This window comes from Corylus avellana, chromosome 3 (assembly GCF_965113065.1).
Source record: "Corylus avellana chromosome 3, dhCorAvel1.hap1.2, whole genome shotgun sequence".
NCBI lineage: Eukaryota > Viridiplantae > Streptophyta > Magnoliopsida > Fagales > Betulaceae > Corylus > Corylus avellana.
Window position 1 is genome coordinate 26106199 of NC_142492.1, and position 13540 is coordinate 26119738.

Below are 13540 nucleotides of genomic sequence, written 5' to 3' on the forward strand. Positions count from 1 at the left end.
AAAACTTTAAGCCTAAATCATTTGGTAAGTAGTTTTGTTGTGAATTGTAATAAAAAATAATTGATGTGATATAAAGGTAAAATGACATTTGAATTTTTTGCCAAAGAAAAATAAAAGAAGTTTTTTGGTAATAGTTTTGAAAAGACATTGACTTATTTTTTTTGAAGAAACAAAAATAAGAGAACGGAAATTTGCTAAACATACCCCAATTTACATTATATTATTCACTTAGGGTTGAATTGGGTTTAAGATTTAAAAAAACAATTTGAAAATGTAATTTTTAAAAACTCAGTTAAATATTTGGTAAAATCGTAATTTGGTATCTAAAATTTTGCGTTTTTTTTAGAAAATCTCATTACATGCTGTTTGAAAACGCACATTTGGTTTAAAATCATACTTTTTATTTATAAAATCGCAATCTCAAACACACGTGTTTACACGATATGAGAATTTCTATCACACGAGAAATTAAGATGAACACAAAAAAGAAAACAAACCTTGAAATAAATTCAAGAGGGAGAGATGAATTAGAGGGGCATAAAAGTACTGAATGAAGAAAAGAGTTAATGCGATTGAAAAAAAGCATTGAATTCATGAAGAACAAAAAAAAGGCCGACAGACAAGCAGAAGTCAATACCCGAACCACCACCCTTGTTAACTGGTGAGGCCCATTTCTTTTCCCACTTCCATAAGCCTCACCACAAACCAAGGGTCATGTCTGGTGCGCTCTTGACTCCGCCTCAGGCCTACACCATGCACCTCCACACACCAAATCTTTCCTCTACCTACTAACACCTACCACTTTCATTAGTTACACCCTCCCTTATTTACCAAAACCCTACTTCACCTATTTTTATTTCACATTCCTACCCCCCTCTCTCTCACCAAATTACCCACAATTAATTCCCACTAGTAAAAGTCTTGGGGGTAAAGATCCACGATAATTATCCGTATGTCTAAATTGTTACTAATTTGGGCAGATAATGTGAGAGAGTTCATATGGAATCCATCTATCCGAAAAGGAGCCAAACAACCCAAAATTTATTTTGAATGCATGGATTCCGTAAGAGCTCTCTCTTAGATTACCTGCACAAATTGCTAACAATTTCAGCGGATACACAACTTCCAAGCTATTGCTTGGGTACTGGTGCTGTAGTAGCGGGCTCAATGCAAGAACCTATAACGCTAGCATTATCAGGGCAGCTGGTGTTGGTGTTGGTGTTACTGAGAGCGGCACTAATTTGGTGCATCGTGTTACACAAGTGGTTGTTGATGCCGGTGACGCTGGAGAGGTCGAGCTTTGCTGATGGGATTGTGCTTGCAAGAACTTGGAGCACCACCGTGAGTAGACAGCCTGAAGAAGAAGTGGGTGCATTAATCGAGTCTTCGGATGATGAGATTGGGTTGCCGTCGCCGGAAACGTTAGCGGTGTCGGCGGTGGATCCGGCGGGAACCATGACAAAGCCCATGGGTAGGAGGGGAATGCAGGAGGGGTCCTCGCCGCTCATGGCGAGCTGGATGGAGTCCACGTCGATGGTTGTGTACGCAACGAGGCTCCCGGACTCATCTGTGCAGCTCTCTTGCAGCATTAGCTCCACATGCTGGGATGAGTTGCTGGCTACCTGCATATATCCATGCAGGTCATAAACGTTGGAATCGGTCTTCATTTCCACACATGCAATAATATTATTGAAAGTTCTAGGTATAAATGAATCAATGATATATATATATATATTTTGACAACCATATTTCTGAAATTTGATATCGTTAATTTATGTAACTTCTTTTAGTTAAGAGAGTCCAATTTAAGACCGAGTCTTAGAGAAAGCTTAAAGCATGCTTAAGATGGCTCTTAGGCTGGCGACCCAAGGTGTGAAGAAATTTATAATGATATGAAAAATAAAGAAGAAAACTTACTTCACTTAACTTGACTGAATTCTCATCACATTTGTAATTACTCTCTAAATTTTAAAAACTCTCAGTCTAATATATCTATATTTCAATTTCACCAATATATTAAAATTTTTCATTAAATTTTAACAGATGAGTGTCCAAATTATCAAAATACCGCTTTTCTTTTTTCTTCTAAAAAATAAAAATTAAAAAATGCAAGGATGTATATACTAAATTGAAAGTTTTTGAAGTTTATGGGGTAATTTCAAAGCAAGAACATTAATTCAAGGGGTTAAAGTAGAGTTTTCCTAAGAAAAAAAGATAAATAGAAGAGGAAATAGAAAAATTGGCAAAAAAGATTTTCGGATGATTTGATGTTAGGATAAGAGCCTGATAAGGCTATACATTATGATCTTATTAATTCCTTGATCATACTTACATTATAAATGAATCATATTTATAAGAAAATTGAGGTAGGTGATCAATATACTATAAGTACAGTACTTAATGAATTCATAATGATTTGATTACAATTAAACCTACTAACAATAAGATAAATAAATCCATATTTATGATAGAGGATCGTATATATATTTCCTTAAAAAGGTGTATTTGTTTACTAAACATGTTTATATTCAAGATGAAAATTAATTTATTTAAACGTTGACTACGCAGTACAAAGCTTGGGTGGATTAATATAAGAAGAGATGGAATGAGAAAGAAACAGTAACTAGTTGTAAGAACAACAACAAAAAAAAAAAAACTTACGTTGATGCGAAGAAGAGAAATGGAATTTCCTGGATGAGAGCCGTTAGCGATGTGAGCCACCTCATGTAAGGAATTCCCATTGGACAGAACATCAAGCTGCATGCATGTATATATTATAATACAGTTAATTAATAAAGTGTGGATTAAATAAATAAATAAATAAAAGAAATTAAAGAGTTGGTGAGATGAACCTGAGATCTACGCCGTTCATCTTTCAAGAGATCAAAGACTTGGTAATGAGAACAGGGCAACCAAGTAGTGGAAACAGCACAAAGTACGAGGCCGTACGGTTGTCCAGGCTCAGTGATTTTCCTTGTGGTAATTCGAACGGTGTCGTCTGGGTTATCCGACAGAGCCGTCCATATAAGCCCACTTGACGTGCTGATGTTAATGCAGAAAGTTCTTATCATTCTTTGAGCCAACTTCATCATGTTCTTTCGTGCTTCTGGAGAGGGTATCACTGCATGCATGCGCAGGTCGGAAACTTTCAAATCTAAATTAATCGTCAGATGCTAAAAAAATAAATTATTATATTTAGTAGGTTGTTATATGATACGACATCCTGTCATACAACTCGAAAATATGATTGTAAAATTCAATCGTTGGATCAATACTTACTAACAAAAAAAATAAAAAAAGATTTTCACTCCCACGTCATCTTTGTTGTATGCCAATTGTATATATATATAAAAGACAAGTTGTGTGATGTCAGAAGCCATGAACGTTAATGGTACATGTTACATCTCAATCTCATTGAATTTAGATTTTTTTTTTCCTTTTTAATTTTAATAAAAGCTAACGGACTCAAAAGCTGATGAGCACTATCACATTAGCATAGCAAAATGAGAGTACGGTGCGCCAAAATTTGCTCCACATTACTCTCACTTCAATCATGCACAATTAGGTTATTTTATCCAAAGTGTTCGGTTACGTGATGCAATGTGGAGCAAATTTTGGCGCTTATATTTATATGATAATGCTTGCATTTTGAGAGAGAAAGAGAGAGAGAAGAAAAAGAAAAGAAAACAAAAGAAAACAAAAGAACCTCCAAGGTCGGATATATTTCGGGCCATGAGGCTTGCAACTCTCTCGCATTGTCGCTGCAAGACAGCTAACCAGCGTTGCGCTCCAAATGCCATCCCACTGTACACGTACTCACTGAATATCTGATGGACGGGTTTCTCCTCCACCTCTGCATGTTCTACCCATGTTACCTGCGCATATATATATATACACCAATTACCCTTAATATTACAATTAATAAATATAAAGGGAATTAAATTGTAATTGAAAAAAGAAGAAGAGAGAGACCCTTGAGTAGCCATTAGGCATATCTTGAATAAGACAGCCAGAGGGGCGTCTGTTGTATCTGGGAAAGGAAGGCTGGAGGTTGTCATGGAAGCTGTCAATTGGGAAATCAACAATTGCCCATGTCCCCTCCTCCGCATTCTGCTGGCAATATCGAAGGAAATGAGCCTCTCTAGTCGGCACCAACGGAGACACAACTTGCATTTCTGCATACATCTGCATGCATGCCCAACACATATTCTCTATTAGATCAATAACTATGGCCTTATTAGCGTCAAAATATTTAACAAGTTGTAGAGCATTAATTAGCATATATACATACCAGTTGAAGAGACCCAGTTGCTTGTCCAGAATCACCTGACGATATAACTTGAATGGTTTTTGCTCTAGAAACTATTGAAGGAAACAACTCCATCCATTTATTCTGAAACGTCGTGAATAAATTATCCATTCTTATTTGGCCTAGAAATTGTACTATTTGAAAACAGAAATGTTATTTTGCATTCTTCCAACATACTCAGTTAACGTGGTATGCTCAATCCACCATTAAGATTAATATAATGGTGAATTGAATATGCCACATACATCAACTGATCAATATGCTGAGAGAATGCAAACTAGCATTTCTCATTTCAAAAAGAGAAATGTAGCAAGACTGCATGTTATACAACTGGGGTGGCATGACAGTAGAAATCAGTACTTATTGGTCGAAAGGCTTATTTTTACTACCACGTCATTCTAGTTGTATAGATCCTCAGAAAAGGGACTTACAGCATCAAGAAAGGCATCGACTAGGGTGATGCTATTCATTATAACAACAGCACTATCACGGCTGGCTTCAGTCCTCAACTCATTGGAGTGCTGCTTGAGGTTCAATGGCCACCGAAACATCCTCGCATGCTCCTCAAAATTAAGCACTTCTCTTCCATTTTCATTGCTCGACATCCAAAGCGGCTCACTTCCTTTGCACATTTTCACCAGTTCCTCCACCGACGAGGCTGCAAGCTCCATCGCCATCGACTTTTCCTCTTCTGACAATAGACCGACTTCGGAGAAGTGGGAAGATGTTTCTGACGGCATTAACATGGGCACCGGAATCATGTCTGTGCATGGAGCCATTGGGTCGCCAGGGAAGTGCCTCGAATACATATTCATATCCAAATCCAATGAAAGGGGCATCAGTGAAGGAGCTGGTGGTAATGCTTCGATTGGCCGCCCAGAATATTGTGAAGCCATACAACAAACACGTTCAAGCTGTATTTCAGACATTCAAATTAATCCATAAATTTAGTCTCATTTTTCTGAATATTAAAGAAGAATATATGAAGTTAAAAATGCCCTAATTTGTTTTAAGTTGACTTTCATTATGCTTTCCAGTAGTTTACTTATTCTAAAAGCATGTGCTTTAACCTAGTATCAGATCAAATGCATGCCTAGAGTTCAAATATTGTCTCCGTCATTCACTCCCCATTTCAAAATTTCAATTGAATATTTGGCATGTTGGACCTCATATCTTATTAAATGAAAATTTGAGCCCACATTAAAGTGTGTTAAAGCATTAATTAAAGAATAATACTATTTAGTATATATAGTGTGATATGAATGGCATACAACTATGATAATGTACGTAGAAGTAAAAATCAGCATTTTGATTAATAAGGACTTGTAATAAAGAAAAATTAAGGGTTGGTTTTCATTGCTATGTCATCTCAGTTGTATGATAGTCGTATAATAGTTTGCTAAATAGTATTTCTCTTGATTAAATGATTAAATTTATTTATTTATATCAACTAAAATTTTTAAGATAAGCGGTGATTTATTTGTACTAACAAACAACAGTGATACCTCTTCTCTGAGGCGGGCATTTTCGAGGCGAATTTGCTGTTCATCCAAGCCCATCTCCCCTCCGATCATCCCCGGACCACCACAATTAGGACAGACAACATTGCTTAGTGCCCTCTGTAGCCGGAAATTCTCATTCTTTAGAGTGTCATTCTCTGCTCTAAGTACCGCATTATCTGCCCGGTCTTGTTGTGCCTATCAACAAGTTCCAAATAATAACAAAAAAAAAAAAAACAACAACAACAACAACCTTTGGATAAGCCTTTTTTTTATGGTTAATATAATTAAAACCCTTAAATAATGCACACAACAATATATATATATAATGAAACTTATGAACCATATCTAAAATGTTGATAGATATAACTTTTAAGAGAGGAGAAAAAAAGAAAAAAAAGAAAAAAAAGGAGTAAACCCTAGCTAAGAGGCATAGCATTTACTCTTGAGAGCTCTTTGGGAAGCACATGTGCAGGTAGGGTTTAATTGCGAACATTAATGGAATACAGAGTACTGTTGCAAAAAAAAAAAAAAAAAAAGTCTCCCAAAGTAATTAAAAGATACTTGCTCTTGCCGTTTAGGGCTTTAAAGTTTTGGACATATGTTGATCTATAAAACGCGCTTCCTTGGGAAACGTGCTTGGCATATTTTAGGGTTTCCATTAAAAATGAAAGCTCTTTAATGGGGTTATGAGGAGTGCTAACGTGCGCACCTTCATCTGGGTTCGCCGGTTTTGGAACCAGAACTTCACTTGCCGTGGCTTCAGCCCAAGTTCTTGGCTGAGTTTCAGCCTCTGCTTATCATCTGGGTGTGGACATTCCTTAAACAAACTGTCCAAGTCCAGCAAACATGTTATTGGTATTAGAGAAAATTAACAAAAAATTTCCAAATTTATTTTATGTACGAGATTGTGTTAATATGTAACTAAGATAATGTGTCAGTAAAAACCAATATTAATAATATTGAATCAGAAGCTGATTTTTACTGTCATATTGTCTTAATTATATAGCAGAGAGATGGGGAAATGTACGCTTCCATTTCTTGGATCTGGCGAGAGGTGTGCCTATGGTAGCGTTTCTTCTTGGGAGGCTGCTCACTTTCTAGCTCGTTCCCTGACTTTTCTTCAACATGTTCACTCCCAGAACCACTCTCCACCTCATCCTTCCCTATGAGAAGCCCGTTTTCTTCTTTCTGCAAGAAACAATATGCACCAAATGATCTTCACATTTAGCTTGGAAACAAAGGGATCGATTAATGCAAAGAAGAGAGAGAGAGAGAGAGAGAGAGAGAGAGAGAGAGAAATTAACTTACAGCAATTATGGGAGGGAAAGTCTGGAAAGGCATGAAGTTGAAGTTAGGGTTTTGGATCGGCGACGACGAAAATAGGGTTTCTGAGGAAACTACGTTCCCTCCCATTGTTGACATTACTTGACAATCCCCATACATTGTCGTTCGAACGCTCGCTTCCTAAATATATTAAATACTTCTACTTTAACCTACCTCACCTGTTTTCATCAACAAATTTTCAAGATCAGAATTTTGGTGGGAATTACAACAGGAATTTGACACAAAAGAATTACACAAAATCCTGAAGAAAACATTAACATGCAGCTCATGATCACAATTAGAACCAAAAAAAAAAAAAACCCCACAAAACAAGACTAAAAGTAGTTAGTGAAAGCTTCAGATTTGTAAGAATATACAGACAAAGAGACAAAGCTCCAAAATTTGTAAAAAATAACAAATCATAACAATATCAAGTGTAAATACAAAACAAAATTCTGGGGTTTTTTTTTTTTTTGAGTTCCAAAACCGTCATGAAAGCTGAGAAGGATTTAAATAAATAAAATAACAAAAGAAGCAAGAAAATTTAAGACAATTTAAGAAGAAGAAGAATACAACGGTGAGAGTAAATACTACCACCACAACCCACCAGTGTCGGTGTTCTTTGGAAAGCAAACAAACTTCGGAAGAAACACTCAAAGAAAATCTCTCACCTTTGCCTCTTCATCTTCTCTCTCTCTCTCTCTGACTTTCTCTTCTTTTTTCTTTTTTCTTTCTCTATCTCACTATCTCTCCGCCATAAATCGTAATTTATTGATTTAAGGGGCGTGGTAAATGCGGATTGACAAAAAACCGACCAAACGCCCACTTACCCAGTAGGGCAGTTTCCTCAACACGTGTCCGTTTCTCTATGGTAGCCAAGCGTTTCTCTCAGTCACTCCCAAGTCAAACATTTCCATCTTCACTATCCCACGCGCTCGAATCCCCCTTTCAATTTCACGCGCGGTCTTTTAACTCGTCCCTGTCGTCCACTCGCCTTTTCACCGCGTAAGTTGGTAATTTTAGGTTTTTTTTTAACTGAGAGAGTAAACTTTGACTCGAAAGAGACAATTGAAGGGCAGAAATAAAGAACGGTCGTAATCGTAGAAAGGTCAAAAGGATCTTGGCCGTGTTTTCTTGGATGTGGGACCAGAGAAAATCTACACCTTTCATGCATGGATGTAGGTCACCCACTAGATGAGGTGACTTTAATGATGTTTGACTCTTGTCTAGTAAAATCCGAGGATTTAATTAAATTTCACTCGGGATATTAAGAAGTACGTAGTTGGGTTGAAATATTATAAAGGACTGGGACCAAGATTTTGTTGTTTGGGAATTTATATATATATATATATATTTGTTGTGAAATTAGGTGAGAGTAATTTGAAGGTCCTTTATTTATGACCCTAAAATTAGGTGTGAGAGCATGCATATTAGCATATAGATATAGTACGTACGTATATACGCGTGGCCGGGATGAGATTTTGGATTGCATGTGAGATTTATTATTTTCGAATGTATAATAATTATTGGAAAATAGCACGCGATATGAATTTTGGGTTGTTGTAAGAGATATTACGTGAATCCTCAATAATTGTGAGAGAGGATACGTGTGGGTTGTATCTAATAATATATAGATATATATGGGGGAAAATTTTCATTTTAGATTCCTGAACTACTGCGTACTTTGTATCTAATAATAATGTTAGGTACCATCTTTTTATCCTCCAAAAATTCTCCTAAAGCTGATGTACCTTTCAAAATCACCATTGAATCAAAATTTAAATATGATTCATCTAAAATATAATGGTAATTTTAAAAGCCACATCAGCATTAAGAGGATTTTAGGAAGGATAAAAAGATGGTACCTAACATTACTCTTTGAAAAAAATCTCCTCAAATTATTTCACTTTAGACTCTTGAACTATCGCGTGTTTCGAGAAAATTCTCTCAAATTTCAAAAATTCTCAATTTAACTCCTTGAACTTTCAATTTGATTCAATTGATCCACCTCTGTCAAATTTAACCGTTAATCCCTAACGAAAATTACTAAAAATACCAAATTATCCTTCGATTTTCGAATTTCGTTTTTAATTTGAATTTAAGGGTAAATATGAAATTTTATAAAAAAATCAAGGATATATATAAAGGTCATTTTATCACTTTTAACGTTTAAAATCTAACGAATGGGGTACATTGCATCAAATTGAAAATTTAAATTGTTAAATTGAGAGTTTTTTAAATTTGAGGAGGTCTTCTCAAAATGCGTGGTAGTTTATGAGTTTTAAGTAAAGTTTTCCTGTGTGTGTGTGTGTGTGTGGAATTTAATTTAGACCACTAGAAATATCTATGCTAATGTGTCTATCTTTAAGTGTGTGTGTGTGTGAAATTTAATTTAGACCACTAGAAATATCTATGCTAATGTGTCTATCTTTAAGTGTCAAATTTAATTTGGACCACTAGAAATATCTATGCTAATGTCTCTATCTTTAAGTGAAGGGTACAAATGATCTGGTTTGTGCAAGATCTTTATAAAAGTTATTCAAGAGAAATATGTAATTGAAACGAAAAGTGAATAATGAAAAAAAAGTTTAAACTCAGGATCTCTACTCTAATGCTATATTAAATTACCATTTAAATATTTCAAAAACTTAAATTTATAAAAATAGATAAATTTAATCATTTAATTTATATTCTAACAATTTGGGATTGCACCTTAAGGTTATATCTATTTGATTTTGATAGATCATAATTAACGATGCTGATATTCATATGATTATGCATAATCATGTGGTTTCATCATTATTGATCAATTGCTATCGCAAGTTGCGTAGATATATGAAAGAGGAGGGGATAACATTTGCATATTCTCTTTCGTTTTTAATGTGTGAGGAATTAATGTAGATTTCGGCTTATCAAAATTTCCTTCTAAAATAGAAAAAATTTGGAAAAAATTCACTTTACTCATTGAAGTTTTAAGAGTTTTTCAATTTGAACATTAAAGTTTAAAAATTGGCAATGTACCCTCTAATGTTTAAAAAATTTTCAATTTAAACTTTCCGTTACTAATTTTCGTCAAATTGGACAGAAATTTATGAAATTACATAATTACCCTCAGGCTTTTTTTAAAAAAAAATTCGTAAAATTTGACGGAAATTAGTAACGAAAGGTTTAAATTGAAATTTTTTGAAACATTAGGGGGGGGTATATTGCCAATTTTTAAACTTTGAGGTTCAAATTGAAAAATTTCTGAAACTTCAGAGGAATAAAGTGGATTTTCCCCAAAAAATTATTTACATTATAGCAATTAATTTTCAATCAATTTTAAAATAGAAAAAATTAAAAAAAAGTTTGAGGTACTACAACTTTTTACTATAATTTATTTATAAACTCATGCGACAATTTACATTTTTTTGAAAATCAATGTCGCATGGAGTAGAATTACAAGGTAATAGACATTTTAATGATTAGTGTAATAGGTGTCATGTAAACTGCTCCGTCAAATTCGTCAGTTTAGTAAAAACTTGTAATAAAAAATGCTCAAAATATTATTATCTATTACTCCAGCAAGCCTGCAGGAGAAATCTACCTTCATGTTGTCTTGCTAATAAATTCGAGACCATACGCTTAAGATCATGATCATCATAAATTGTTGTAATAAATTCAAACTGTACAATCATCATGTTTTTACTGCTTTATTTTAAACTCTACATCTTTCTCTTTAATGAATTTTGTTATGTGACCCACACCACATATCAATCGTACCTATTCTTTCTTTTCTTTTTTTCTTTTTAAACTTTAATTTTAAAAGCTCTAGCATGCATGTGCTGAACATATATACTGTACTTAAATCTCAATATCTGGTGTTGATAAAGTTGATCACCTGCTAGGAGTCCTGAAAAAACAAGAAAAAGGTACAATGCCCAAGTTATTGAGGACGATTTAAGAGAGCAGCTAATTACTAAGAATAGAGTTTGTAGCCTTTACTTATATGATTGTTGTTATTAAGTCAAGTGGGTTTAATATGGCAATCATTAGATGTCAAGGTTTCGGTATGAAATGTGGTATATTTTCATTAATGACTCCTTTAAGGGGTGCTTTCACGGATCATTTTCTTATATCGAGTTAAGTTTAAATAGGTAAGACTGAAATTATATACATACAAATACTTTAGATACCTTTTCTTTTTATGGCCCTTCCCCTACGTGATCGTCGGCAGGTGACCGCTGGTATGGGGACAGTCGGTCGGGCCATCCCCAAAGGAAGGATGTTTTATCGAGCGCAAACTATCTTTAGGGGTGAATGGACTTTCCAAGGCCAAAGAAGTAACAAACTCGATTGGGCTTGAGTCGGCCTTTACGAGACTCGATAAGGCTTTTAGTAAATGATATTACTGACTAGCAAAATCACAAAAGTCATTTCAAGGCAATTTGGCACTCACAATTATTTCCAAACAAAACTACAACCATAAGAACTATTACCTTTCATGAGACCCTTATTCTCCCATTTTAATTGAATTGTTAAATAAAAGATATGACATTTGCAATTCAATTTCATCTCTCTTCCTTTTATTTAATTTTTGGTTTTTTTTTTAATCCTTTGTTTGAATTTCATGAAAATATCTACCAAGATGAGCTATCTAACTCCCACTTGTTGGTACTGCACATGCCCACAGACAACTGTAATGTTGGACTGATGACTTGACATGTTATTTCTTGAACTCTCAAGTAGCTATCACTCTCTCTTTTTTTCTTTTCTTTTTTTCTTTTCTTTATTTCCCTTCAAAATAGTTAAAAGTCTTGCAGTTTGGATGAAAATTTCAAATGTGAACAAACTCATAGTAGATTGGTAGTTGAAATTGCTCTCTGACAAGTCCCCAGGCCCTTAGGCCCATGAAGGGGAAAAAATAAATAAATAAATAAATTTTCAGTCCCCACAGCATAATGATAAACTCTGTTCCCATAGAAGATCTGCACTCTGCAGCACCCATAAATCATATGGTTGGCCATTTTTTTTCTAGCGAGAAATAAATCATATGATCCAATTTTTTAATTTTTAATTTCATTTCAACCACCACAACCAAGAACAGGATGACATACAGAAGATATAAATGTAGTTGAAGAGTACAAGTTTGAGCAAGAATGTGCAAGCTCAAGAAATAGTCAAACCATTAATTTTGGTATATATATATATATATATATAAGGCCTCCTCATTAAATTAAGTCCTAGGCAAAACATAATTTACGTCGGACACTAATAAATTCTGAAAATATATATATATATAGAAACTGAGCATGCTGATGCTAAAATAAAATTGAAACGAAATTACCAAATGCAGGATTGAAAGAGTTTCACCATTTTAAAATGGGATAAATGTATTTTTGTTCATGTGGATTAAGGTTTTGACAAATAGTTCAATTAGTTTACCTATTTATTTATTTATTTTTCTGTTTTTGTCTCTACTATTAAAAATTGACAGAATCTGATAATGTGTCATATTTATATCAATCATGTATATTTAAAATGCGGAAGGTGGGTGGAGCCACTCTTTTTGGCCAAATAAAAAGTGATCGAACCACTCCAATGAACCACCTCTCTCTCTCTCTCTCTCCTCTCTCTCTCCACATCAAATGCCCGAAAAATGGCCACTCTGTCTATGTCTTAAATTATCAATTGGAAATCCATCTCAGTCATCCATCTTTTCGGACTAGGGGTTATACAATAAAGGGCTCTCTTATGTCTCTGTCTTAAATTAGCAATTGAATACACTCATGGGTCTAGATATGATACCTTATCCCCATTTTGATTCAATATTGATTTTAAAAGTCACATTTAAAAACGGAACAACGTAGCCCTATGGAAGGCCTCAGCCCCCAAGGGTCATGTTTTTCCAAAAAATTTTGAAAAATGCCTTAAAATTTTACCCTCCTCCCCCAAATTTTTAATTTTGTCCTCCCCAAACTCTAAATGCTGGTTCCGCCGTGCTCACATCACAATTTAGATTGAAATATTAATGGCTTCAAGTGAAATATCAACTACATCCATCACCTGGCAATCGCCATCAATAATCAAAATCCACAAAAAATTAAAAATTAAAAATTAAAGAAAAAAATAATTACCAATTAATAGGACAGTTCATCACATCACCCATATACTTCCCATGGTTGCACCCAGAAAAGAAACATTGATATAAGAGCAAGTAGGAGTCAAACTCAAATCCCATTTGTCAACCCCATCTTTAGATTCTTCAAATTCCATATTCATTTCCAAATTCAAAAGACCCATCATTCTCCTTCTCCTTCCTAATCTCACTGAGAAAGGGCTCCTCCAACTTGGGCTTCACTCCCCTGCAGCCACTCTGTTTTGCCTTTATCAAAACCTTCTTCTGCCCCTATGATTAAGGCGTATT

The 13540-nt window shown here is 34.7% G+C and overlaps 1 protein-coding gene across 3 annotated transcripts; it reads right to left on the reverse strand.

Moving 5' to 3' along the window:
* Positions 1-482: 482 nt before the first annotated feature.
* Positions 483-7863, reverse strand: HB-7 (homeobox-7). 3 transcript variants are annotated; one of them, XM_059587311.2, is made up of 12 exons: positions 7806-7863; positions 7120-7313; positions 6839-6999; positions 6521-6638; positions 5815-6006; positions 4741-5223; positions 4292-4393; positions 3973-4185; positions 3707-3875; positions 2853-3121; positions 2662-2757; positions 483-1622 (listed from the first exon to the last, which is right to left on the reverse strand). In XM_059587311.2, exons 2-12 carry the CDS (start codon positions 7252-7254, stop codon positions 1131-1133), a joined length of 2430 nt encoding a protein of 809 aa, XP_059443294.2. In that variant the 5' UTR covers positions 7255-7313; positions 7806-7863; the 3' UTR covers positions 483-1130. The 3 variants fall into 3 exon arrangements, with proteins under 3 accessions (XP_059443294.2, XP_059443291.2, XP_059443293.2); XM_059587308.2 differs by having other exon boundaries at positions 7742-7847; XM_059587310.2 differs by having other exon boundaries at positions 7729-7835.
* Positions 7864-13540: the final 5677 nt, after the last annotated feature.

Coding starts and splice junctions, on each gene's coding strand:
- HB-7 (XM_059587311.2), bottom strand. CDS start 7,254: ATGTATGGGGATTGTCAAGTAATGTCAACAATGGGAGGGAACGTAGTT. Junction 5,224..5,814: donor ATGCCCGCCTCAGAGAAGAG/GTATCACTGTTG, acceptor TCTGAAATACAG/CTTGAACGTGTTTGTTGTAT. Junction 3,876..3,972: donor TGCCTAATGGCTACTCAAGG/GTCTCTCTCTTC, acceptor ATATATGCGCAG/GTAACATGGGTAGAACATGC.